General features: G+C 44.0%; 1 protein-coding gene across 1 annotated transcript; it reads left to right on the top strand.

The window, feature by feature from the left end:
- The first annotated feature begins 902 nt into the window (after positions 1–902).
- CFAP53 (cilia and flagella associated protein 53) lies at positions 903–25,592 on the top strand. The gene is made up of 8 exons (XM_026713633.2): positions 903–1,035; positions 4,620–4,852; positions 7,589–7,762; positions 11,594–11,897; positions 19,325–19,543; positions 21,476–21,692; positions 23,122–23,224; positions 25,131–25,592. Exons 1-8 carry the CDS (start codon positions 970–972, stop codon positions 25,357–25,359), a joined length of 1,545 nt encoding a protein of 514 aa, XP_026569418.1. The 5' UTR covers positions 903–969; the 3' UTR covers positions 25,360–25,592.
- Positions 25,593–26,200: the final 608 nt, after the last annotated feature.

Genomic DNA, 26,200 nt, shown 5'->3' on the forward strand with positions numbered 1-26,200 from the left:
TCCATTCTCTTCATTCTATTCTATATTCTTTTCTTTCTATATTCTATTCTATTCTATTCTATTCTATTCTATTCTATTCTATTCTATTCTATTCTATTCTATTCCACTCTAATCTACTCTACTCTAATTCCATTGTCTTCATTCTATTCTACATTCTATTCTTTTCTTTTTATATTCTATTCTAATTTTATTTTCTTCATTCTATTCTATTTTCTATATTCTACATTCTACATTCTATCCTGTTCTGTTCTACTGTTCTAATGATTAGATAGTTGTAGCATGTTAATGAAAGAAGGAGGGAGGTTAGATTCTAGATTAGATTAGATCCTCCTTCGTTTATGAATTTGCCACAACTATTTTTTTGGGGGGGGCATTGCAGTTTTTAACAAGAAAACTCACTTCCGGTAAGTGAAAAAAGAAAGTTCAGCTTCAATCATAACAACACAAGAGCACACAATAGATATAAACTCAAGGTTAACCGCACCAAACTTGACTGCAGGAAATACGACTTCAGCAACAGAGTGGTCAATGTCTGGAATACTCTACCTGACTCTGTGGTTTCTTCCCCAAATCCCAAAAACTTTAACCTTAGACTGTCTACTGTTGACCTCACCCCTTTCCTAAGAGGTCTGTAGGGGGCCTGCTACCGTCCGTCCTATTGTTTATTTTTATTTTTTCTTATATGTACCCATTTCATGTATTCATAACTATGAATACTTATACATGCATCTTGTAAGCGATTGACAAATCAAATAAAAACTAAATACTAAAAAAAGAAAAGAGGTGGCTGCAAACGCCTTTCGCCCTCCCCCCTCTCAGGCAGGGGGGATCCCCACGCAAGGCGCCGGCGGGAATCGCCCAGGCGTGATGACGTCACCGTCCCTCGCCCCCCCCACCCCCTCAGCGTTGGTTGCCGCGGCAACCGCAGCGCGTCGGAGTCAGCGGCGAGGCCGAGAGGCAGCCGGCAAGATGATGGACGATCGGGGCCGCGTGCATCGGGAGGTGAAAGGCCACAAGCCGTACGTCGTGGCCTTTGTGAGTCGCCGTTGGGGAAGGGGATTGCTTTGGTGAAGGGCGGGGGACGCTCACGGGACGTTCCCCTCTCCTTTTTTTTTTTTTAACCCAGCCAAGCAGCTAGTCCTCAAGGATGTTCCAAGACTTAGTCCCCCTTTGCTCCTCGCGTCTACTAAAGCTAGCCCTGTTCCTCCCCGCCAGAGGTTGGAGCTGCAGCCCTGGACACGCATTTTCCACTAAGAAGCCCCAACAGCAGCGGGTCCCTCCCTGCCGGATGTGTGGCTGGCACAGATAGACAATCATTGTGTTGTTGTTGTTGTTTTCCCGGGTTTTGTAACTCACCAGAGGTACAACTAGGCTACAACTACTTTAATAAATTGAGCATCTGAGACATATAGTTCACCGCTCCCCCATTCACTCTTGTAATTCCCACAACACTGTCTTACGCCCAAAGATATTTACCTGTGTAATAGTCTGTATTGCTACCATCCTTCTCATCTTTGCTACTATCTTCTCCTATTTTATGATTTATCACTTGTTTGTATCTTATGATTAATTGTATGATTTATAATCTATGACCTTCCACTTTGTTGTTTGTATATACACTGAGAGTTTATGCACCCCAGGCAAATTCCTTGTATGTCCAGTCACACTTGGCCAATAAAAAATTCTATTCTGTTCTGTTACCCTAACCCTTACTTTACTCTACTTCATATTCTACTCTACTCTATATTCTACTCTATATTCTAAAGGTAAAAGTAAAGATTCCCCTTACACATACGTGCTAGTTGTTTGTGGCTCTAGATAATCTAACACTACTTTGTTCTACTCTAGTCTACTCTACATTCTACTGTACTCTATATTCTTAAGATAGTAAAAAAGTTCCCCTCGCAAATACATGCAAGTCGTTTCTATCTCTAGATACCCTAACCCAGTGGTCTCCAACCTTGGCAACTTTAAGACTTTTGGACTTCAACTCCCAGAATTCCTCAGCCAGCAAAGCTGACTGAGGAATTCTGGGAGTTGAAGTCCAAAAGTCTTAAAGTTGCTAAGGTTGGAGACCCCTGCCCTAACCCTCTACTCTGCTGTGCTCCACTGTGCTCTGCTCTACTCTATATTCTACTCTACGAAGTTGCTTGCTGCTATTAATACTGTATAGTCAGTCTGGGATTAAGGGATAGAGTGCTTCTGAACATGGAGGATCAGCATAAGCAGTCCAGGGTTTGGTGTGGAGCTACCTCCTTAAAAAAATAAAAGATGAAGGGACTATTGAGCATTTAGATCAGTGTTTCTCAAACTTGGACTGTTTTAAGATGGGTGGACTTCAACTCCCAGAATTCTAGGAGTTGAAGTCCACCCATCTTAAAGCAGCCAAGGTTGGGAAACATGGATTTTTCAAACTCATCTGTCTGGAGAAGTCCATGCTTCTTAGAGGTGTCAAATTTGCAAAACATTGTTGTAGAAAAACTGGATGTATTTGGATCCTAAAGCATTTCTGGATCCTAGGCATTTCTGCCACCCCTTGGTGATTACAGAATAACAGAGTTAGAAGGGACCTTGGAGGTCTTCTAGTCCAACCCCCTGCTCAGGCAGGAAACCCCATAACATTTCAGACAAATGGTTGTCCAATTTCTTCTTAAAAACATCCAGTGTTGGAGAGCATTCACAACTTCTGGAAACAAGTCATCCACTGATTAATTTTTCTAACGATCAGGAAACTATCAGGCTTCTCTCCTTGATTAGTTTCCATCCATTGCTTCTTGTCTTGCCTTCAAGTGCTAGTTTGGAGAATAGATTGAACAAAAGTCTCTTCTTTGTGGCATTCCCTTAGATCAAACTTGGCAGTTTTAAGACTTGTGGACTTCAACTCCCAGAATTCCTCCTCCAGACATGTTAGCTCAGGAATTCTGGGAGTTGAACTCCACAAGTCTTAAACTTGCCAAGTTTGAAGACCCTTGCCTTAGATATTGGAACACTGCTATCATGTCACCCCTAGTCCTTCTTTTCATTAAACTAGACATACTCAAATCCTGTAACCGTTCTTCATATGTTTTAGCCTCCAATCCCCTAATCATCTTTGTTGCTCTTTTCTTCCCTTTTTTTTTAGAGTCTCAGCATCTTTTTTACATTGTGGTGACCAAAGTTGGATACAGTATTCCAGGGCTGTCAAACCCATGGCCCAAGAGACGGATACATCACACGCTGGCCACACCCACGCCCGGTTTAGCAAAGGGGAAAAAGTTGTGACAGACACGTCACGTGACGATGCAAGTTTGACACCCCTGAAGTATTCCAAGTGTGGTCTTACAAAGGCATTATAAACAGGGCCGTCTTTACAGCATTATGGGCCCTGGGTGTCATGCCCCTGGTGGAGACTGACTCTGAGTGAGACGAGGAACAGCCAACAGGGAGTGGAGATGTGGCTCAGGAGGTTGTGGAGGAGGCTGGGGAAGGGCAGAGGCTGGCTGGGCAGTCAGAGGAGGACCCAGGCCCATCCCCTATCCATCCTAGGGCACGCAGGGAGCAGAGGATAAGGGAGAGAGGTGGTCTATTCGGGAGGAGAGGGCCTTGATCCTCTTCATAGGCTGCAGCTGTGACAACCGAATAAGAGTACGGACATGCGTACAGGCGAGCGCTGGAAACAAAGCATGGAAATATCTCTAGTTTATGGTTAGTCTCTGCGTTTGGCATCCTTCCCAGTGTGTGTTCTGTTATCTGTGGACGTCCTCCAGCCCTTCTCTTGCCTGGTTTGTGTTGCTTTTTTCCTTCTTCTTGTAACTGTTGTGGGAGTTTTTTGACTTCTGTCAAGGATATTCGGAGCTTGGAAACAAAGTGAAGAAATAAAAGGGGCTTCACCTGTTTTCTGTGACTGTGTTTGTTTTGTATCCTACCCTGGGTCATCACACCGGGCAAAGCAGTTAACTGGGGCCAGTGGTGATATTCAGCAGGTTCTGACCAGTTCTGGAGAACCGGTAGCGGAAATTTTGAGTAGTTCAGAGAACTGGCAAATCCCACCTCTGACTAGCCCCGCCCCCATCTCTTCTCTGCCTCCTGAGTTCCAGCTGATCAGCTGGGTTTTCTTTGTTTGCCCTGCCCAGGAGAACGGAGCTGGAAAGCAGGTTAGTTGGGTGGGGAGGGAATGGGGATTTTGCAGTATATCCTTTCCCTAATACGCCCACCAAGCCACACCATGTCCAAGCCATGCCCACAGAACCGGTAGTAAAATATGTTTGAATCCCACCACTGACTGGGGCTCCTTTTATAACTACTCACATAAACATTTGAACAATACACGAGGCTTGAAAAACACAATAATACTCAGTAAGCCATACAGTTGCTGTGTTTATATGACGCAAGGTGCATTGAAGGATTAACATACACAGATTAGTATGGGACCCCTATTTTCATGGGGTCCACGGGCAAGTGCCCATCAGGACCATGCGTTAAGACAGCCCTGATTATAAATTGATATTAATGTGGTGAATTAATATGGCGAACTGGGCAACTGTTCAAAAAAGCTTGTTCGGTGCCAAGGGGGTAGCCCCTTTCCTTCTCTTCTGCAGAGGTGGCCCGATGCTACAATTAAATCCCATTTCTTCCCGCAGAGAGCCAAGGCGCCCAGTACAGCGGAGGATAGCCAGAAACAGCTCTTTTATTGGAGGGCTCAGGAAGCAAAGCGCCATGAATTTGCCCGCTATGCCAAATCCCACCACATTGGGATCATTAAGGGTAAAATGGAGGAGATCAGCGAACGGAAACGACATCACCTGGAGGTTCAGAAGAGAATCGGTGTGGAAATGCAGGCTTATCTGGCTGGTGAGGAAGAAAGGAAAGAGAGGTAAAGAAAAAAGAATTACTCCCTTTTTAAAGAAGATTTTAACGAGGGGTTTTTGCGGGTTTTGATTTTGGTCGTCTGAGCCTGAGGAGAGAAAAACTGACAGGAAACCTCCTATTGTCTGAGCAATACAGGTAGTCCTCGACTTACAACAGTTTGTTTAATGACCGTTCGAAGTTACCCCAGCATTGAAAAAAGTGACTTGACACCATTTTTCACACTTAACGACCATTGTAGCGTCCTCAGGGTCGCGTGATTTGCATTCGGGTGCTTGACAACTGACTCACATTTATGACGGTTTTGCAGTGTCCCATGGTCGTGGGATTCCCCTTTTGTGACCTTCCCACAAGCAAAGCCAATGGGGAAACTTAACAAACACATCGCTAACTTAACAACTGCGGTGATTCATTTAACAGCCACGGCGAGAAAAGTCGTAAAATGGGGTAAAACTTACTTAACAACTGTCTCGCTTAGCGGCAGAAAGTTTGGGCTTCGTTGTGGTCGTAAGTAGAGGACTATATGGGAAAGAATTTTGAACGCCTCTGACAGTTTAATTTCTCTACCATCTCCACACTACATAAAATCAAGCCAGGTTTATTTCAGTTTCCTTTCTCATTCTTTATTCTTGCTCAGCATTGAGTTATCTTTTCTGAGAGTTCCTCCTTAATGGTTTGCGCGTCCTTCCTCCAGTTCCAAAGCCTACATTCTTTCACCTCGAGAAAGGAGAAAGTATACTTTAGAGCAGGGGGCCGCCAACCTTTTAGACCTCAGGGACCATCAAACTCCTAATTTTAAATCCCGTGGACCACTAATATGAATTTTGATTGATGGTGGCTTGCTGACATTGGTGGGAAAGTCAGTCCCATATTCTAGAGCTGCAGCAGTCACAGAACTGGCCCTTTGGTCATCCCAGAGCAGCTGTTTCTCCAAGTGGGTGCACCGGCCTGACATGGACTGGAGGAGCTGCTCCGGGATGACCAAAGAGCCAGTCCTGTGACTACTGCAGCTCTGGAATATGGGACCGATTTTCCCACCAATGTCAGCAAGCCACCCTGGGTGGATTTCCCTCCCCTACCGTTGGTCTTACCTTCTAGTTCCAGCTCGCGTGGCTCTACTCAAGGTAAGGTTTGTGCTTGGCCGAAGGGTGGGGGCCAGTGGGTGGGTGGGCCATGTGGGCCGCTCAGTCTTGTGTTCCCATGTGGCCTGGATTAATTGTTTTTTGGGGGGGACATTTCTCTGTGGACCACCAACATTTTCTCGCAAACCATCAGTGGTTTTTCCGGCCCACGGTTGGCGAGCACTGCTTTAGAGTACATGGAGTCCTTCACTTACAACCATTCATTTAGTGACTATTCAAAGTTACAACAGCACTGAAAGAAGTTACCAATATGAACATTTTTCACACGACCATTGCAACATCCCTATGGCCACATGATCAAAATTCGGACCTTCTGCAACTGGTTCACATTTGTGGCAGTTGCAGTGTCCCAGAATTGTGTGATCGCCTTTCACAAGCTGACAAGCAAAGTCAATTGGAGGGGGGCTAGGGGTGGGATTCTGTCGGTTCGCACCTGTTCGCTAGAACTGGTTGTTAACATTCTAAGCAGTTTGGAAGAACCGGTTGTTAGAAGAAATTACTGGCCTAATCCTGTAAGGAAGGCAGGAAGGAAACATTCTGGTGTTGCTTACAGAAACTGCCTCTCAGTTAACCCTTATTACATTCTTGGCAAGACTAAACTTCCTGTCTCAGGAACTTCTCTGGAGTTTTTTCCCCCTCATTTGCTGGTACTTTGCTTGGGTGGAGTGACCATTCAAAGTTACAATGGCACTGAAAAAAGTGACTTAGGGCCATTTTTCACACTTACGACTGTTGCAGCATCCCCACAGTCAAGAGAGGCCAGGCAAGGAGATGCGTGCCTCGATGTGAGTGATGTTGAGTTGGCCACGCCCAGCCACTTACATTACCACCAAGCCATGCCCACTAACTAAGCCACGCCCATAGAACCCATTGTTAAAAAAATGAAGCCCATCCCTGGGCAGGGGGCAGATTCACTTAACAACCGTGTTACTAACTGAACGATTGTAGTGATTCACCTAAAAACTGTCAAGATAGGTCATAAAATAGGACAAATCTCACTTAACAACTATCTTGCTTAGCAACAGAAATTTTGGGCTCAATTGTGATTGTAAGTCAGGAACCACCTCTAACTTAACAAGAGGTAGATGTACCCTAAGGCCGGGGCTCCAATGTTGGCAACTTTAAGCCTGGGGGACTTCAACTCCCAGAATTCCCCAGCCAGCAAGCTGGAGAGCAAGCTAGCTGGGGAATTCTGGGAGTTGAAGTCCTCCAGGCTTAAAGTTGCCAACGTTGGAGACCCCTGCCCTAAGGCACTTATAGTCATATAATGAGGACCATTCTTGTACCTTAGCAGACTGCACACATTTAATCTCCAGTTCAAATGATCCTGAAAAGCCTTAAGCCACGTTCACCTAAAATGTAGAGGCACAAATTATAATTCATAAACCACAGGGGAAGAAACAAGCATTGAAGCATTATGTGGTTTCCTTTGGCTTAATAACAGCAGGGTGTTGAGATGTATCAGCAGGTCCTTTATCTGAAAATTGGGAAAACTGGGGACTTCTGGAAGTTGAAGTCCAGCCATCTTACAGCTAAACATTTGTAAAATCTTGGTAGCTTGATTTCAAGATAAAACCCAATTGCATCAGTTTTCTTTTCAGACTTCGGGATCTCCTGGAAACTGAAGAGAAGGGCTTCATTGCCGAAATGGAATCGCAGGAAGAAACCACCGAGAGTCGTCGGAATAGCATGAGGATGAGAGCGAAGGAGCTGAGAGAAAAGAGGGAAGAAGCTCGGCGGAAATTAGTTGCGGAAAAACGGGAACTGCAGTTCCGGTAAGTGAGCCAAGTCTAGGAATGTCCTTCTAGGAATGTCTGTGGAAATTTTCAGTCTTCCAGGTAATCATTGTTGCCTCAAATATGACTAGGTATTTGACATGTCTTGGATAGTTCTCTAGCCAAGAAGATTCCACAGCCAATTGCACCCTGATTCAGGTAACCCCGAGGGCACAGATAAAGGACAAGTGACCTCAAGAGCTCTCAGGGAGTGTGTGGATTCCCATAATGGATGAATGGCTACAAATGTTTATGGAGTTAGCAGAGATAACATATAACAGATAATCAGAGTTGAAAGGCACCTTGTAGGTCATCTAGTCCAACCCCCTGCCCAAGCGGGAGACCCTACACAATTTCTGACAAATGGCAGTCCAATCTCTTCTTGAAAGTCTCCAGTGATGAAGCTCCCACAACTTCCGAAGGCAACTTCTCTTCCATGGGTTGATTGTTCTCTCTGTCAGAAAGTTTCTCCTTATTTCCAGGTTGAATCTCTCCTTGTTCAGTTTCCATTCATTATTCCTTGTTTGGCCTTCAGGTGCTTTAGAAAATAGCTTGAGCCCTTCCTCTCTGTGGCAGCCCCTCAAATATTGTATTATATTGTAATTTTATAATTATATTTGATATAATTATATTATTATATTTAATATAATTATATTATAATTATATTTAATACATTATACCGTAAAGCCTACAAACTTGAAAATTGGCACATATGTTCATCTTGGCTTCTGGGTGCTCACTAAGAACTGCTTTTTCAAACAACCATCAGAGCATTAGTATTTCCTATATTCTTATTAACACGCTCTGATGCTAAGGAGTTCTACTCCCCCTCCCCAACTGAAAAGAAATCTGTTCCAAATGCAAAACATGAGCAGAGGAGAATTTCAGTTTTAGTTTCACAGCACCAAGCACCTATAGTACAGAATAGTTGAGCTAAGCCAGGCCCAGGCTCCTTGCTGTCTCCTTTTTGCTCACACAGCAAATGCTGTTTCAGTTTCCAAACAGCCCTGAACTCTCTCACACACTGACAGGACGCTAGCCAGATGAATACCGATGGATGCTGTCTAGGCAGAGGCAGAATTTTTTTTCCCTTATTTTCCTCCCCCAAAACTAAGCCTGATCACATGCTTTTGTAGCGAAGCACGGGTATTCAGCTAGTACTTTATAACTCAATAAAAATGTTAAAGGGAAAAAAAATCCAGGTGAGCAGCAGAAGTCGTAGTGACTGGCAAGGAACCTTTCTGAACTTTGTGGCTAGAAGGGCAGGTATGTTATGCCATTCTATCCTCCCTTCTCACCCTCCTTCATCTCCTATGCACATTGTCTCTCCTGATGGGCAAAAGGGCCCTTTTGCCAGCTGAGTTAATCTCTTACAGAGATACCAGCCCGCATCCCAAGAGCCAAGCAATTTCTGACAGTATTATTTCCCATGGTGGTTTGTTCTTAGACTGTCAGTAATTTATGTTGTTGTGGTGGTTGTTCGGGTTTCTCATTTGAAGAGCGGCAGAGCCAACATGCTGAAATATATATTCACAGATGTCCTTTGACGGTACCACAAATCAGTCACAAAGACAGTCATAGTATGGTTAAGAATCTTGTTGGACGGATAAAATCAGACCGGGAGCACCATGTCAAGGCGGAGGAACCGAACCACAAATGCCAATAACAGAGGGGGAGTGGTGGGATTCAAATTTTTTTACTACTGGTTCTGTGGGCGCTGCTTGGTGGGCGTGGCAGGGAAAGGTTACTGCAAAATCTCCATTCACATCCCACTCCTTCAGGAAGGTTCCTGCAAAACCCCCATTCTCTCCCCGCCCCACTAACCTGCTTTCCAGCTCTGTTCTCCTCTGCAGGGTAACAAAAGAAGACCCAGCCAATCAGCTGGGACTCAATGGGAGGCGGATAATAGATGGGGGCGGGGCCAGTCAGAGGCGGTATTTGCTGGTTCTCCTAACTACTCAAAATTTCCACCACTGGTTCTCCAGAACTGGGCAGATCCTGCTGAATACCACCTCTGCAGAGGGGGCTATATTTATTTATTTTCTTTAAATTTTGTACTCTTTCAGGGCCACTTCAGAAGCTTTCCAGATATGACAAGAGAGAAATGAAAACATTGATTTTCCTCTCTCCATACTTTGAGTCCCATTTGAAGAAAAACTGGGATGTGTTCCTAGAGATCACCTGGAAGGGTTTCACCCTCATTCTTGTAGGGCTTCTTCTGTTGACCTTCTGGCACCTAGCATTGCCCAGATGGGTGCCAACAAGAAACAGTTGCTATTCAGATACGTGTAGTCCTTGACTTAAAACCATTCATTTAGACTTGTAACCTGTTCAAAAGTTACAACGGCACTAAAAAAAAGGTGACTTGTGGTGCTTTTTCACACTTACGACCATTGCAGCATCCCCATGGCCACGTGATCAAAATTAGGACACTTAGCAACTGGTTCCTATTTATGACAGTTGTAGCGTTCCCCTTTTGCGACCTACTGACAAGCAAAATCAATGGGGAAGGCAGGTTCACTTAACAATCATGTTACTAACTGAACAACTTCACTGATTCATTTAATGAACGGCAAGAAAGATCGTAAAATGGGGCCAAACTCACTTAGCAACTTTCTCTCTTATAATGGAAATTTTGGGCTCAATCGTGGTTATAAGTGGTTATAAGTCGAGGAATATATATATATGCTTAAAATTTAAATGTTTTTTTCCACTGAATCAATTATACCCTGCCTTCTCCTGCACAGACCTACCAGAAAACTCCTGTTATTGTCAAATGTCTATGGGGATTCTCAGTCATCCAGATCAGGGTTTTCCAACCTTGGCCACTTTAAGACTTGTGGACTTCAACCTTTGGAACCTATTATTGGCAGTTTACAGCCCAATGAATCAATACATTTGGGCCTAATGTGTATCCATACTTATATATCCTACTGTAACATCTTTATTTGCCCATTTGCATATAAAACCTTCTCTCTTCATATGCACTAAAAATTAATCGCTGGCCATCAACACATCAACCAACCAACAGGAAAGCATCATGTAAATACGAAGTATAGTGTCCTGACCTAGGCTTCCCAAGATCATGAAGCAGACTCCCCATCCTGATAAAAATCCCTTTTATTTCGGTTAAAGTGAATTCCTCTCCAGCAACGTCCCGGCAAACAGTCTCTGATGAGATTACACAACTGCAGACCTTGATCAGGCTCAGAGAGTTGCCAGGCTGATAATCTTCCAAATGCCACGCTGTAGCAGAAACCACTTAGCAAGAAGTCAGGAACAGATCTTGACCCTAATGTATTGAACTAATTGTCTCTGGCAAACACCACTCCCCTTTCGCTTCTCTTTATTCCCTGTGGGAGGGGCAATTCACTGTCCACCTGTGCCTTTACTCCTGAGTCGACCCTTGTTCCTTACCTGTTCCCTCTTCTGGCAGCTCTGCGCATGCGCAAATCGGGAACAGGCTCCAGCTGTTCTTCTGCCCCACTGATCTACAACTCCGAAGGCAGCTAATAAGTGTCAGACAGCCCTGGCACCGTCTGCCTCCGATGCACAGCACTCGTCAGAGGCTTTCCCAGACTCCAAGACAGGCCCGTGTCCTTCCCCAACCTCCACACTGTCTGAGTCTTCTGCCAGCTCCGTTGGCTGCTGGCAGGCCACAACACATAGAATAGCCCAAAGCGCATATTCCGGTAGAGAGAGGTTCCCTGAGGATGGGCCCCAGGACTAATCTGAAAGCTCGGAAGACCAAACTCCTGGTTCCGGTGACCGATCCAGAGGGGCTCTTGCAACCCCAAATTAAAATGTCTCCTCTTCTTAATTGCGTTTTAGAGAAACTTGTGAGGAGGTGCGGTTATTATTAAACCAGCAGCACATGAAGGAGGTGTGTGAAGACCGAATGAGCCAGCTGGCCCTCAAACAGGAGCTAAACAAGCAGAAGGAGATGGAGGAGGCCATGTACAACGCTCTCTGGGAAGAGGACCGCTTAGCCAAGGAGAAACGAGCTTCCGAGGAGGCCAACAAACGATCCGGTTGGAGGGAGGAAATGATTAGCATGCTCAACGGTCAGAGAGCCATCGCGGAAGCTCAAAGGCAAGAGACGAGGCGACTGAAGGAAGAAGAGGCAAAACTGATGGTAAGGCAGCTTCTCACTTCCTGGTTGCAGGGAGTCCCCGAGTTGTGACTGCAGTTGAGTTCTGGAATTATGGTCACGCATCATGCTGATTATTAAGTGGGTCACCATGTGACCGCGCCCCATTTTATAACATTTTTGCAGTGGTCATTGTGAATCCAGGGTGCGCAATGGGCCTTTTTTTTTTTTTTTTGCCCAAAACTGGAAGTAAATGTCATTTTTAAGCAAAGATCTTCCTAAATCATGGTCACCTGATTGCAGGACGCTACAAACGTCTTGTAGGTGCCTCGAGTTATGACTGTAACAACTTACGGCCGTAATTTCAGGGACAGTTATGGTCACAAGTCAGAGACTATTGGTATCATACAAACATCAGCAAGAAGATTTAATGCCCAAATTGGAGGAAGGGTTAGGAACATGTTAGGAACATGCAATCCTTCTTTATTGTGTGACCATGAGCCACAGGAGCACAGTGGTTAGAGTGTGATACTTCAGGCTACTTCTGCTGACTGCCGGCTGACTGCAATTTGGCAGTTTGAATCTCCCCAAGCTCAAGGTTGACTCAGCCTTCCATCCTTCTGAGATAGGTAAAATGAGGACCCAGATTGTTGGGGGCAATAGGCTGACTCTATAAACTGCTTAGAGAGGGCTGTAAAAAAGCACTGTGAAGCGGTATATAAGTCTCAGTGCTATTGCTATTGCTGTTAATGAGCTCATTAATGTCCACAAGCTGGTTTCCAAAAGGCTTGAGGGTGTTGGTTATCAACTTTAAACCCTCCATGGTACGTATGGTGACCCGGGGGGTGCACAAAGGCAACACAGTCAGATAAGTAATAAAGAGTCCCTTTATTATCTCCAACTTTGCCCACAATGTCCAGATTACCTTTTGGCTGGAGAAAAACTCTCCCAGGAACAGCCTTTGGCTGCAGAGAATTAAGTCCAAAACATGGTCAACGCAAACTGTCACTTTAAGTCCAATCAAGCCAAACTGAAGTTTGGCAGGGAAAGAGCAAGAATTTCAGACTTGAAGGCACGGCAAAACTTATGCTTGGGAAGATGCCAGGAACACAGATAAGCAACAAGAACACAAGATAAAGTCAAGTTTGCTCCCAGCAGCCTGACAACGCAGCCGGCCTTTCTTATAAACTCTGTTCCCAGCTGTGGCTAATGAAGGGAATCAGGGCCTTTTCCTTCTCCATAAGCCACACAACTCATGTTGCTCCCTTCTCCGTTCCTCCCTGCATGTCCAAGGATGAAGAGGGGGTGGGCCTGGAATTCCCTCTCCCTTGCTCTACCTCTCTTCTGCTCTGCCCAGCCAGACTTGCCCTTCCCCAGTTTCCTCCATAGCCAACAGAGCCACACTCCCATTCCCTGTCAGCTGTTTGGCCTCCCCCTCCAAATCAGTCTCCGACAGGAGCATGACAGTGCAGGTAAACTGTGACTTAAGTCCACAGCAGAGGCCAAAGTTTCATTAAGTGAGATCCTGCAACGGTTGTGTGAAAAATGGCCATAAGTCGCTTTTTCCAGTGCTGTTATAACTTCGAATGGTCATTAAACAAATTGTTTTCAGTCAAGGACTAGGTGAGCAGGTCCTCAAGAATGTCTTGTCTTGCTTCGGTCAAGACTTGACCGAATGTCAAGTCTAGCTCCCCGAAGACTTGGTATCATGTCCAGTAAGCCTGGTTTTGATGGGCAGAGATTCTCCAGAGTTCGCGTTAAGAGAGCATGACCAATCCTTGATGACCTTGATGCTTTTCCTCCTGGTGGAAATGCCACGCTTAGCTACGGATCTCCCTTAGGATCATCACCGAAGGCTTGTTTCCCATAGCAATCTTACTCCGCGTTGCTTGGCAGAGATGAGTAGCTTATTCCCAGGTCTATTCTGTAGTGCCAGCGTTTTCCCAGAGGTTTCTGACATGTGTTTTCTCCTTTTCCAATCAAGCATGGCTCTGTTGGATTTTTTTAGCATCCTCTTCGCATCTTCTTTTTTTTTTTTATAAATTTTATTTCAGCTTTTACAAAGAGAAAAAAAAATACAAATAAAACATCTTTTTTGAACGTAGCGTAATCCCGGGTTACATTTCTTCGTACAGACACAAATTCAGGTTCATGCTCATTTTTATATTCTATTCCATATCTTATTACTATTTTACATTTTCTGCATAGCTTCTCCCCTCTTTTAATTTTCTCAATTTTATTTTAATTATCTCGTCTCAATTCAGATCATTGTATTTATATTTTTTGTCTCTCCTGTTTCAATTATCTATTATCTTTTCTCATTAAACAAAATTTCTCCTGTAGTTACTGATTGGAGTATGACGCCTTTATATCTTTTCCCTAAAGTTGTAACATTCAATATAATACATAACTTCTATTCGGATTCTGCTTGGTACATTCTCAAAATACACACTGTATTCTTAAAAAAAGAAAAAAATATAAATGTATATAATTAAAACAACATTCCATTCCAATTCAATTCTATCAATATTCAAGTCTTAACATCTTTAACATTACTTTTCAATTAAATATCATACTTCTATGGGAACAATTATAAGCTTTCCATAGTTAATTCCCCCCACCTTCACTTATATTTTATAAAACATTAACTAATTAAAATGTTCCCATTCCTTCCTAATTCCATTTTCTCATTTATTTTATTTCACTTATTTTATTCACAAACATTTTACTAAATTACACTAACTATTTTATCCCTCATTTTAATCATACGTTGTTTCCAATTTTCTAAAGTTATTTCTATTACTAGTATAACAATACAATCTTATGTACCTTTACAGAATCCCTTTTTCAGTTAGATTTTCACCCATTATCTCTAAATAGGTCCTGTTTCTCTATATCTTGCTCTGGTCCTTTGTAACTTGTTTTCCTTTCCTTCTTCTCTCTCCCCTTTTTACCCCCTTGTCTCTCTACCTCTATTTCTCTCTTCTGTATTCCCCTTTTCTGTTGCTTTCCAGTATTATACTTATTTTTTGAATTATTTTTCTCTTCTTTGGTTGTTTTATTAAGTCTTAAATTCTCCATTCTCTTCCCCCCCTTTCCTTTTTCTTCCCCACATAAAATTGCTTGTTCATTAAAGATGGCTTCTTCTTTGTCCCAGTCTTCTTGTTTTGCAGTCGTTTTTGTTGTTTCTCATAGTCCCAAATCTCCATTTCTAAGAATTGAAAAACGAAGCCAAAAGAACCTTTCCCTTCTTGTGCATCTTCTTTGTACTTTTAAAGTTACATTTTCAATTCATCCAGAAGTGGTGCCATCGTATAAATTTTTAAACAACCACCTGATTGATTTTAATCATTCAAATATAATAATCAAGAATCCAAAGATCACCAAATAATCCAAATACACGCAAACTGTTTCTTTTTTGCTCTTTTTTTCACTTTCTCTTCCTGGGGTTAACTATTTAGTTGCAAAGTTTAAAATGTATCTTTTAGAAGTCTTGTTGAAGTTTTACTGTAGATTCTTTTTAATTCCAGGCAGTCTCCTCCCTCTTCCAGATCCTGCCCTTATTCTTTTTCTCTCCCTTCCTGCTTATGAAAAAGAAAAATTTTAATGTCCAGAAATCTTTATTATCCCTTTGGCATTTTGTTTTATTTTCAGCTTAATTGCCTATTGATGTCAAAGCGGATTTTTCTAATTTCTTATTTAAGTCTCTTAGTTGTCAGTATAAGGAAGGAGAGAGAAGAAAAAAAAAGGCAAACCTTTCCCTTTTCACTTTCCTTCGCTGCTTCCGACTCTTCTTTGGGAGCGATATTATTTTTTGTAAGTTTAAATTCCAGGGTACCTTAGTTGTTGCTTTTACAATTTAACCCGGTCAGCCAAAACTTTCACTTCTTATCTTCCTCCTGCACATTCTTTTCTGGTTGAGTTCTCCTTTGTGGTGGCCATTTCTGACCACCGCTGCAACCGCCTTCGGGAAAGGCAGTAATGGCCAGCTGAGGAGGAGAGATGTGGCTCTCCTCAACCCTGCTGGCGGTCTCCCCCCTCTTCAACACCTCTACGGGGCGGCTTAGCATCGAAACCAGCCTGTGCATTTAATTTTTCTTGCTGAAATCTAGAACCTTACTTTTTTCATCACTGAATTTCATTTTGTTAGATAGCGCCCAATGTTCAAGTCTGTCAAGATCTTTCTGTATCTTAAGCCTATCTTCTGGAGTGTTGGATATTCCTGCCAGCTTGGCGTCGTCTGCAAATTTGATGAATTCCCCATCTATCCAGGGGTGGGATCCAACCAGTGTAATAACTGGTTCGGTGTGAGTATGTGCTTTGTGTGTGCAGCAAGAGGTGGTTGAGGTTGAAAAAGCAGGAAATAAAGGACAGCCTAGAGCCCGGGCTGGTGGGTGGGCCAAACAGAAGAGCACAAGAATGTTGGAACAAACCGGTTCGGTCTCAGCTGAAGTTCGGAGCTACCGGTTTGGTTGAACCAGGCCACACCGGTAGGATCCCACCTCTGCATCTATCCCCTTGTCCAAATCCAACATCTTGTCCAAGATGAAGATGTTGAAGAGTACTGGGCCTAAAACAGAGCTTTGGGGTACCCCACTGCATACTGCATATAGATGCAGTTCCATTGAAGACTACCCATTGAGTGCAGTTGGTGAGCCAGTCACGAATCCATCTGGTTGTTCTAACCCTCGCCCTTTTCTGACAAATCAAACACAATCCAAAAGGGACAAAAACCTTGTAATGCTTTTACAAAATAATTAGCTGTGATAAGCACAAGCCTTGCCAAACTGTGTGAGGCTTGCCAAAAGATAACAGACAAGAAATAATTTGCAATACAAAAATGTTCAGATACAAACTCAGGATACTGGAATGTCCACGAGGCTGGAGTTTCAAAACGTCTTTGCCTTCTGCAAAGTACGTTCGTTTCACAGCTGGCTTTTATCTTCTTGAAGGAGGGGCCATTACTTTGCAGCCTTACTCCTGAGTGTCCGTGCTGTTGTAACTGTTCTTTCCTCCGAGCAATCCTACGTGCACGTGCACTTGGCACAGGCTCCTCGGGAACCTCCTCATTGCTGCTGCCAGCCCCCACAATCTCTGAAGGAAGCAGTCCACTTCCTAATGGTCTTAACTCCACATCTGAGTCCTCGCTCTCCTCAGCTGTCCGCACCTGCTGCCAGCTAACCACAACACTGGTGGTGATGCTGTCTAACCCACATTTTTCTACTTCTTATTGATGTCTGTATGATACAAGTAGTTCTTGACTTACAACTATGATGGAGCCCTGAATTATGGCTGTAAGTCGTTAGAGTTGTAACTAGAGGCACCTACAAGACAGGAAGTATTTTTTTTTTTTGCAGGAGTTGCTAAGGGAGCCCTTTTTGAAGGGTGTTTTTTTTGCTGGAAACTGGCCAAAAAAAATATAAAAAATTGTGGTCATGGGACCACAGACCACCATGGCCAGTCCTAAAGTTGACCCAACAACATGGGATCACATGACCATGGTGGGCGGCATGTACATTTACGACAGTTGCTTTATGGGCTGTATAAAACACTTGTCTTGGGGACATAAAACAACCAACTGCTGAATGATCATAATACAGTCAGTTGTTAAATGAAGATGATCTGTACTTGCTTTCTTGATTGTGCCCTGCAATATGATGCTTCACATCATCCTTATCCTTATCCTTATCCTTATCCATCCATCCATCTATCTATCTATCTATCTATCTATCTATCTATCTATCTATCTATCTATCTAATTATATCTATCTACCTAAAAGTGAAATACCACTCATGCATCATCAGAAAATCTCCAGAACCGTAAAGCCTACAAACTTGAAATTTGGCATGTATGTTCCTCTTGGCTTCTAGGTGCTCACTAAGAAAGGATTTTTTGAAATGACCATCAGAGCATTGATATTTTGTATATTATTATTAACATGGTCTGATGCCTCTTCCCCACCTAAAAAGAAATCTGTTCCAACTGCAGTTCAGCTAATCCACGCCCAGGCTCCTTGCTGTCTCCTTCTTGCTCACACAGCAAATACTGTTTCAGTTTCCAAACAGCCCTCAACTCTCTCACTCCCCACCTGAAAAGAAATCTGTTCCAACTGCAGTTCAGCTAATCCACGCCCAGGCTCCTTGCTGTCTCCTTCTTGCTCACACCACAAATACTGCTCCAGTTTCCAAACAGCCCTCAACTCTCTCACATGCTGACAAGACGCTAGCCAGATGAATACCAAAAGGAGTTCGTAGGTAGAGGCAGCATTTTTCCCCCTTATTTTCCTCCCCAAAAACTTGCCCGATCGCATATTTTCGTAGCAAAGCACAGGTACCCTGCTAGTATGGAAGAGAAAGGAGAAATTAGCCAATTCTCGCTTCTCTGGCTTATTGATTATGCTTCTGTCCCGTACCCTGAAAATCTTCTTATCAAGCACTGCTTAGCACAAAGTCTGTGGTTTATGTCCAAGGTCCATCCCACCGTTCTTTCTTCAAAAGAAAAACTGGTAGCCCATCAATTTGACAGCGGTCTATAATTAAACCTGAGTTATTGTGGCTTGCTATAATTTGCTGTACATAATTATCTCCCTTTGCAGTCCTCGCACTCAGGTTTAGATTGGATGATAATTTATGGTGGTTGGGTATATCCCTGGTTGTATGTCTTTCACCTATAGAAGTGGGCAGCCTCTTATGCACAGGGGTAGCCCAATAATTTGGGAAATACATGGGCTGTAGACACAGAGGTAATAACACAAAGGGAAGGGAAGGACATGGGAAGAGAAGGGAAGGGAAGGGAAGGGAAGGAACGGAAAGGGGAGGGAAGGGAAAGGAAGGGAAGGGAAAAAGGAAGGAATGGAAATGACATGGGAAGAGAAGGAAAAGGGAAGGGAAGGAAAGGAAGGGAAAAGAAAGGGAAGGGAAGGAACGGAAAGGGAAGGGAAGGGAAGGATTAAAATAGAAAGAAAAGAACATGGGAAGAGAAGAGGAAAGAAAGGAAGGGAAGGGAAAAAGGAAGGAATGGAAAGGACATGGGAAGAGAAGGAAAAGGGAAGGGAAAAGAAAGGGAAGGGAAGGAATGGAATGGAAAGAAAAGGACATGGGAAGAGAAGGGAAGGGAAGAGAAAGGAAAGGAAAGGAAAATGTCATGTGTGGTTGGAGCCAAGATTTTTCATTCTTCCTTAGATTTTAGAGGGGAGTTTGGGGGTGCCCAGAAGACTTTAAACTATATTAAACCTCTGTAGAATTAACATTACAGTTTCTTTGTTGTCCATCTCAGAACAATGAAAATTGTGTGCTCATTCTCAGGTGCCTCGGATGAAGTCAGCCTTCCACGTTCCCACCTACTTCATATATTACACTTACTTAACTCTTTTTAGCATGGGGTGGGCCATTCCGTCCAACTTCTGCTCCCTTCAGAACTTGTCAGGCGGAAGGCGATGAGTAACCCACCCACTGCTGCTACTCTTGTGCAGGAAGAAGAACGGCAGCTGATCAAACTGGAGAAGGAACAGGCCGAGATAGAAAGGCAGCGGAAGCTGAGAGAATGCAGAGACATGTTGCTGGATTCCATGAAGAAGAAAGCAAAGCGTCTCAGTGAAGAGAGGCAAGATGAGCTTGCTTTAGAAATGAAGATCTTGGATCACGTCCTGCAAGAATCCCTGGAGGACACCGAGAGCCAAAAACAAAGGAAGGTAAAGGCAGCAGTGAACCTGGTTGTAAGCTTAATGATATACCAGATAACTATCATTCATCTCTCTCTCTCTCTCTCTCTCTCTCTCATCTCTATTTCTATCGTCTATCTCACTGTCTACTGCAAGGCTCTTCAAACTTGGCAAGTTTAAGACTTGTGGGTGTCAACTCCCAGAATTCCTGAGCTAACATGTCTCGAGGAGGAATTCTGGGAGTTGAAGTCCACAAGTCTTAAAGCTGTCAAGTTTGAAGACTCGTGATCTACCGTCCACTGGGATTCAACCGGTGTAACAACTGTGCAGCGTTTGAAAACTCAGCAGTTCAGCTCTTATACTTGATTATTTTATTTATTTGATTTGTCAACCCCTTACAAGATAATAGGTATAAGTATAAAATGAGTAAGAATACAGGAAATAGGTACAATAAATGGGGATAATAGGACAGGGATGGTAGGCACGATGGTGCACTTATGCATGCCCCTTACAGACCCCTTAGGAATGGGGTGAGGTCAATAGTGGATAGTTTGAGGTTAAAGGAGTGGAGGTTAGAGGATGTAACAACAGAGTCAGGTAGTGCATTCCAAACATTGACCACTCTGTTGCTGAAGTCGTGCTTTCTGCAATCAAGTTTGGAGCAGTTTACATTGAGTTTGTATCTGTTGTGAGCTCTTGTGTTGTTACGGTTGAAACTGAAGTAGTCATTGACTGGTAGGACATTGTATTTACCTTCTACCACAGCCGCGGTGAGTAAAACAGCTGAGGCACAGCAAACTGCTCTGCCATGCGAATCAGCTGAGCTGCAAAACATGGAAATAAAGGACAGACTAGGGCACAGGCAGGTGGGCGGGACCAAATGATCACCAGAACTACCGGTTTGCCAGAATCGGCCCGAACCGGTAGAATCCCACCCCTGTCTATATCTATTTATCTATATTTACTTATCTATCTCCGATTATCTACCACCTAGCCATCTCTATCTACTTATTATCCATCATTTATCATCTACCGGCCTGCCTGCCTCCCTCTTTCTATCATCTGTTTGTCTATCTATCTATATCTATCTGTCATCTTCCTACTTACTATCCATCCATCCTATTCCCACATGACTATGTAGCCACAATTGGAAGAATGATTTGTGCTATTGGAGCCACTAAGTTGGAGATAGGTTCGTACTTGAAGCTTTGAATGTTGTCGTATTACAGAAACCTATCTGGAAAAAAAATGGTGGGACATAAGTTATATCCATACAAATGTTCCTTTTTAACTATGTAATTATTTCATCTTTCCTTTCCCTGGGCCTTGTTTTGAATAAGGATGGCCATGCTGTTGGGAAAGCATGGTTTGAGTATGATGAAAACAGGCAGTTGCATAAAAATAGGCCTCATGTGGAAATGTGTGCTCAGCCATCATGGGATAGGTCATTTCAGGGGCATTCAGATGCCTTTGACCTAAAGCAGCCTTTCATGTCAATCATCAAATTTCCTCTGCAGGTTGGTTGAATTTCCTCTGCAGGTTGGTTGAATTTCCTCTGCAGGTTGGTTGAATGTGTGGCCGGAATGATACTCCTTAGTGCCTGAAGTTATGTAGCTATAGAAAAACATATTTCAGTTTGCCAGTTGTGAGATATGGAAGACTAAGAGGATAAAGGTCAAGAAGGGGATGGAAAAATAGTCAGAATTCCAGAACTTGCAGGTTTTAAGCAGGGATGCTATCAAGGAATTCATAGAAATGGGGGTTCTGTCCTCCTCCTCTTCGTCTGCTTCTTTTCTGCTTTTCTCCTCCTCTTCTTCTTCTTCTTCTTCCTTGTTTTCTTCCTCTTTCTCCTCCTCTTCTTTTTCTTCTTCCTCTTTCTTCTTTTTTCCTCTTCCTCCTCCTCCCTCCCCCCCCTTCTCTTCTTCTCCCTTTCAAAATCTCTCCCATTTTGGCATTTTTCAGAGGGAACTCTTTCAAGAGCAGCAGGCGTATCGAGCCTACTTGGCTCAACAGAGGGAAGAGGAGAAACGACAGGAAGAAGAATTGGACAGGATGCGGGCTGAGGATGCTGCAAAGATGTGGGCCAAGAGAGCGGAGAAGGAAAGGGCCCTGAAACTAGCCAGGGATCGGTTACTCAAAGAGGTCATGGACACAAGGAAGCTTCAGATTGAGGAAAAATGTAAGCATTGCTGAGGACAGCTGATTATGTGCAAGTCCAATTTCTCTCCAGCTTGCCGTCATGTGGAGTAGCTGGGCAATAATACTGGAGCTGGATCTCTCTCTCTCTCTCTGTTTTTTGGAAACAAGCTGGATATTCTGTTCGAAAGAAAGATGTTTCTGTGAGAAGCCATGTAACTGGGGGCGGTCTTCAAAAAGTTTAGCAACCAGTTCCTTGCCTGGTTGCTGGTTGGGCGTGGCCTAGTCGGCCTCCTGCACCATGGCGGGGGAGGCATTTTCACCCTCCCCGGGCTCTGGAGGCTTACCTCAAGCCTTCTGGAGAGCGAAAACGGCCTCCCCGGGCTCTGGGGTCCTCTTGAGGGCTGGAGATGGGCCCGTTTTCAACCTTCCAGAACTTCCGGGAGGCCCATTTTTCATCCTCCCCGGGCTCCTGAGGCTTCCCTCCAGCCTCCTGGAGAACGAAAATGGCCTCCTGGGCTCTGGAGGCCCACTGGAGGCTGGAAACAGGCCCGTTTCTGGCCCTCTAGAAATTCCAGGAGGCCGTTTTCATCCTCCCGGGCTCTGGAGGCTTTCCTCAAGTCCCCAGCAGGCCTGTTTCCCTCCCTCCCAGGCTCCAGAGGCTTTCCTCAGGCCTTTGGGAGGCCCACTTTTGCCCCCTGAACTCTGGAGGTTTTACTTGAGCCTCCGAGAGACCCGTTTTTCACCCTCCCTGAGCGTCTGCGTGGGCTCTGCATGGCTGCATAAAGACTCCTGGGAGGGGAGGGGAGGGGAGGAATGGGCAGGGCCAGCCAGTCATTGCAACTATCAGTTTGGCGAACCAGATGTAAAATTAAGCAGCCCACCCCTGCATATAACTTGCTTGCAGATCTGCAAATTAGCTGTGTATATATATATATATATATATATTGTACATGATGGATTCTGTTTTAGTCAACCATTGGGCAGGGTCAAGGGATGATGTAAACCCCCTGCAAACTCACCCAAGGTTAGGAAAGAGTTTCCTTCTATATCAATGAAAATTCTCCATCATCCTGAGTTGTCTGGAAGTTACTGAAGAACCAACTTGGATAAGCCGAAAAAACTTTTCAAACCTTTCAAAAACATTTTCTGAACTTTTCATTGCTCATCTAAGGAGCTTCTTCAGTAACTCTGGAGGTTTTACTTGAGCCTCCGAGAGACCCGTTTTTCACCCTCCCTGAGCGTCTGCGTGGGCTCTGCACTTACCTGGGATCCAAAATGGCTGCATAGAGACTCCTGGGAGGAGGGGTGGGAGGGCAGCCAGTTGTTGCAACTACCGGTTTGGGGAACCAGATATAAAATTAACCTCCGGTTCGCCCAAACTGGTAGCAGCCCATCCCTGTAGCTGTGCAACGATCCCCGTGCTCCGTTTCGACATTAGCCAATGACTTGTGCCGTTTCTCACTTCTCAGTGCAGAGAAACGCCAAGGAGCAGGAAGACCTTCTGCGGGACAAGGAATTATTAAAGGCAGCCATTCAGGAATACCAACAGCTAGAACAAGAGACCTGCACAAGGTAATTGATGATGGCCCTGTACCTCTTCTCAATCAAGGGGCACTTCCTACAACAGGTAGTCCTCGGCTTACAACAGTTCATTTAGTGACCATTCGAAGTTACAACAGCACTGAAAAAAAAAAGATTTATGCCTCTTTCTCACACTTACGACCCTGGCGGCATCCCCATGGCTCACGTGATCAACATTCACATGTTTGCAACTTGGCAGTGTCCCTGGATCATGGGATCATCTTTGTTAGCTTTCTGAGAAGCAAAGTCACTGGGGAAGCCAGATTCACTGAACAGCCATATTAGTGCAGCGATTCACTTTTGCACTATGGTAAGAAAGGTAATAAAATAGGCGATGGTGTGATCCAACGATGTAACAACCAGTTCGGTGATTGTGTGGTTCAAATGTGCACGCGGGCCCAACTCCACTTTGCATGCGTGCACACCATTTTAAAAAGCCCATTTTCAGCTATAATACTTAACCTTCTACTGAAGCCCCGGTGAGTAAACCAGCTGAGACGCGGCAAAAATGCCCTGCCGCGTGAATCAGCTGCGCTCCAAAACAAGGAAATAACTCACAGGAAACAGCAGAGGTGGGAGGGTGGGGCCAAATGATCACCGGAAATACCAGTTCGCCTGAACCAGTCCGAACCAGTTGAATTCCACCCCTGAAAATAGGGCAGAACTCACTTAACAAATGTCTCACTTAACAGAAATTTTGACCTCCGCTGTGGTTGTAAGTCGAGGACTACCTGTACTTTCCCAGGGGCCCCCTTCCAGGAGGGGGAAGTGATGTCATGGGCATTGTCACGCACATGATGTCATGAGAGGATGTGATGTCACTGTGGTGTCTGCTGCATGCCCATGTACACAGGTAGTCCTCGACTTAACAACTATTTGCTTAGCGGCTGGCTTGAAGTTACAACAGCATTGAAAAAAGTACCTTAAAACCAGTCCTTGCACTAACAACCGTTGTGGCAGCCCTATGGTCCCATGATCAAAGTTTGGGTAATTGGCAACCAGCATGTATTAAGCCCAGCTGCAATGCCCCGGGGGTCATATAATTATCTTTTTGTGACCTTCCCAACCGGCTTCCAACAAGCAAAGTCAATGGGGAAGCTGGATTTATAGAACAACCAGGCAATTCCCCTTTTATCACTGCGCTGAATTGCTTAACAGCCATGGCAAAACTCTTCATTAAAATCAGCGCAGTGATTTGACTTAGCAATGGGAATTCTGCTCTCCTTGTGGTCAGAAATGGAGGACAACTTGTACTGGAAACCAGTATAGTATTTGGCTATGCTCCTGGAGGTCCAAACTCTTTGGAGGGTACCAGATTGGGGAAATAGCAATACCGCTTAGATTTATATAGCGCTTCACAGTGCTTTACAGCCCTCTCTAAGCGGTTTGCAGAGTCAGCCCTCAACAATCTGGGTCCTCATTTTACCAACTTTGGAAGGATGGAAGGCTGTGAGTCTACCCTGAGCCATTCAGGATTGAACTCATGACAGTGAGCAGTGGGTTAGCCTGCAATACTATATTCTAACCACTCCACCTCCAAAGAGGAAAGGAGGGAGCGGGGAATAGCAATAGCACTTAGACTTATATACCGCTTCACGGTGCTTTACAGCCCCCTCTAAGTGGTTTTACAGAGTCATCCTACCGCCCCCAACAATCTGGGTCCTCATTTTATCCACCTTTGAAGGATGGAAGGCTGAGTCAACCTTGAGCCTGGTGAGATTCGAACTGCCGAACTACAGTCAGCTGGCAGTCAGCAGAAGTACCTGCAGTGCTGCACTCTTAACCACTGCACTACCACGGCTTCTGAAGATGAAAGGCAATTGTGAAACCATCCCATGGCCTTCTGGATCTCCATGCCAAGGGCTAAACTCCTTTCTCCTGTACATGTTCCCTGTAGGCGTTTGCAGCAATCGAAACAATACCGGGAAGAACTCCGTGGTCAGATAGATCACCGCAAGGAAGTTCGTGAAATGGAAAAGGAGGAGGAGCGCCGTGAATATGCTCTGGCAGAGGAAGCCGAAAAGCTTTACCATCAAAAGTTGGCAGATATCCTTTCCAGACCATACATGAAGTTGAAATTTGTTCATCCTTTAAGAAGGCAACTAGTCGTTAGCTCTAAGAGTTAATCTGGGTTCCTTACCTGGATGTGTAGATGCTACCTGAGCCCAGGGATGGAAAGGAAAGGGGGGAGTTTGAAAGAATATCTTCATTATTCTTTTCAGTATTATTTATTATTATTTTGCCCAGGCAAAAGCTTCTCTCTCCACTATTTTTTCTCTTTAAATGTTGAAATAATTATATCTTAAATAAAGTCTTCCAGCACTTAGATCTTTTACAAATAAAAACTAACCTAAAAGAAGAGCTGCTGTAAATCATTTTTAAATCTTTGTTCAGTTTGGCTTTTTAAAGTCTAAATTTGGCGTTTTTAAGTTATCCCTCCTGATCTATTGCTAATAAGTGGTTAGTTCAGGAGTAGTTTTTTTACACAACTCACTCAGTCATACTGTGCGTTTTGGAAAATCTGGCTTTGCGTGCTGTGAGAATCCAACCATTTGCAAAATAAGATTTAAAGCAAATTGTGTCACATGAACAACTCCATTGTGATTCGGAAACTGTTGTGAACTGTTGCTCAGTAACAGAGATCTACAGAAATCATGCTAATTACATCTGAAGGAATATAAAACTTTGCCCTACAGATTTCTATCTATGAAGTAACAAGGAAGTCACAGCAAATAATAAAAATAATCTGGAAAAGACATGAACTATGGTATCATCTCAATATTCCATCAGATTCTAGAATAAGTAGGTAGAACTAAAGCAGTAAGACAAAGTGAGTCTGCTAAAGGCAAATGTTCATTTATTCTGAATTTATGTAATATCTATAAATTGATTTTGTCAAACGGGCAATTTAGAAAATCTGACTGAATACATATTTGTCTGAATGCTGGGAAGGGAAATCCATAAAGT

Source organism: Pseudonaja textilis, chromosome 2 (genome assembly GCF_049901715.1).
Source record: "Pseudonaja textilis isolate UNSWEBS1 chromosome 2, rPseTex1.2, whole genome shotgun sequence".
Taxonomy (NCBI): domain Eukaryota; kingdom Metazoa; phylum Chordata; class Lepidosauria; order Squamata; family Elapidae; genus Pseudonaja; species Pseudonaja textilis.

What these genes read in the sequence shown, in the direction of transcription:
- CFAP53 (XM_026713633.2), top strand. Translation starts at nt 970, where the DNA reads ATGATGGACGATCGGGGCCGCGTGCATCGGGAGGTGAAAGGCCACAAG. An exon ending in AGAGCCAAAAACAAAGGAAG is followed by an intron (nt 19,544 to 21,475) that starts GTAAAGGCAGCA and finishes GGCATTTTTCAG; the next exon opens with AGGGAACTCTTTCAAGAGCA. An exon ending in GCTTCAGATTGAGGAAAAAT is followed by an intron (nt 21,693 to 23,121) that starts GTAAGCATTGCT and finishes CTCACTTCTCAG; the next exon opens with TGCAGAGAAACGCCAAGGAG.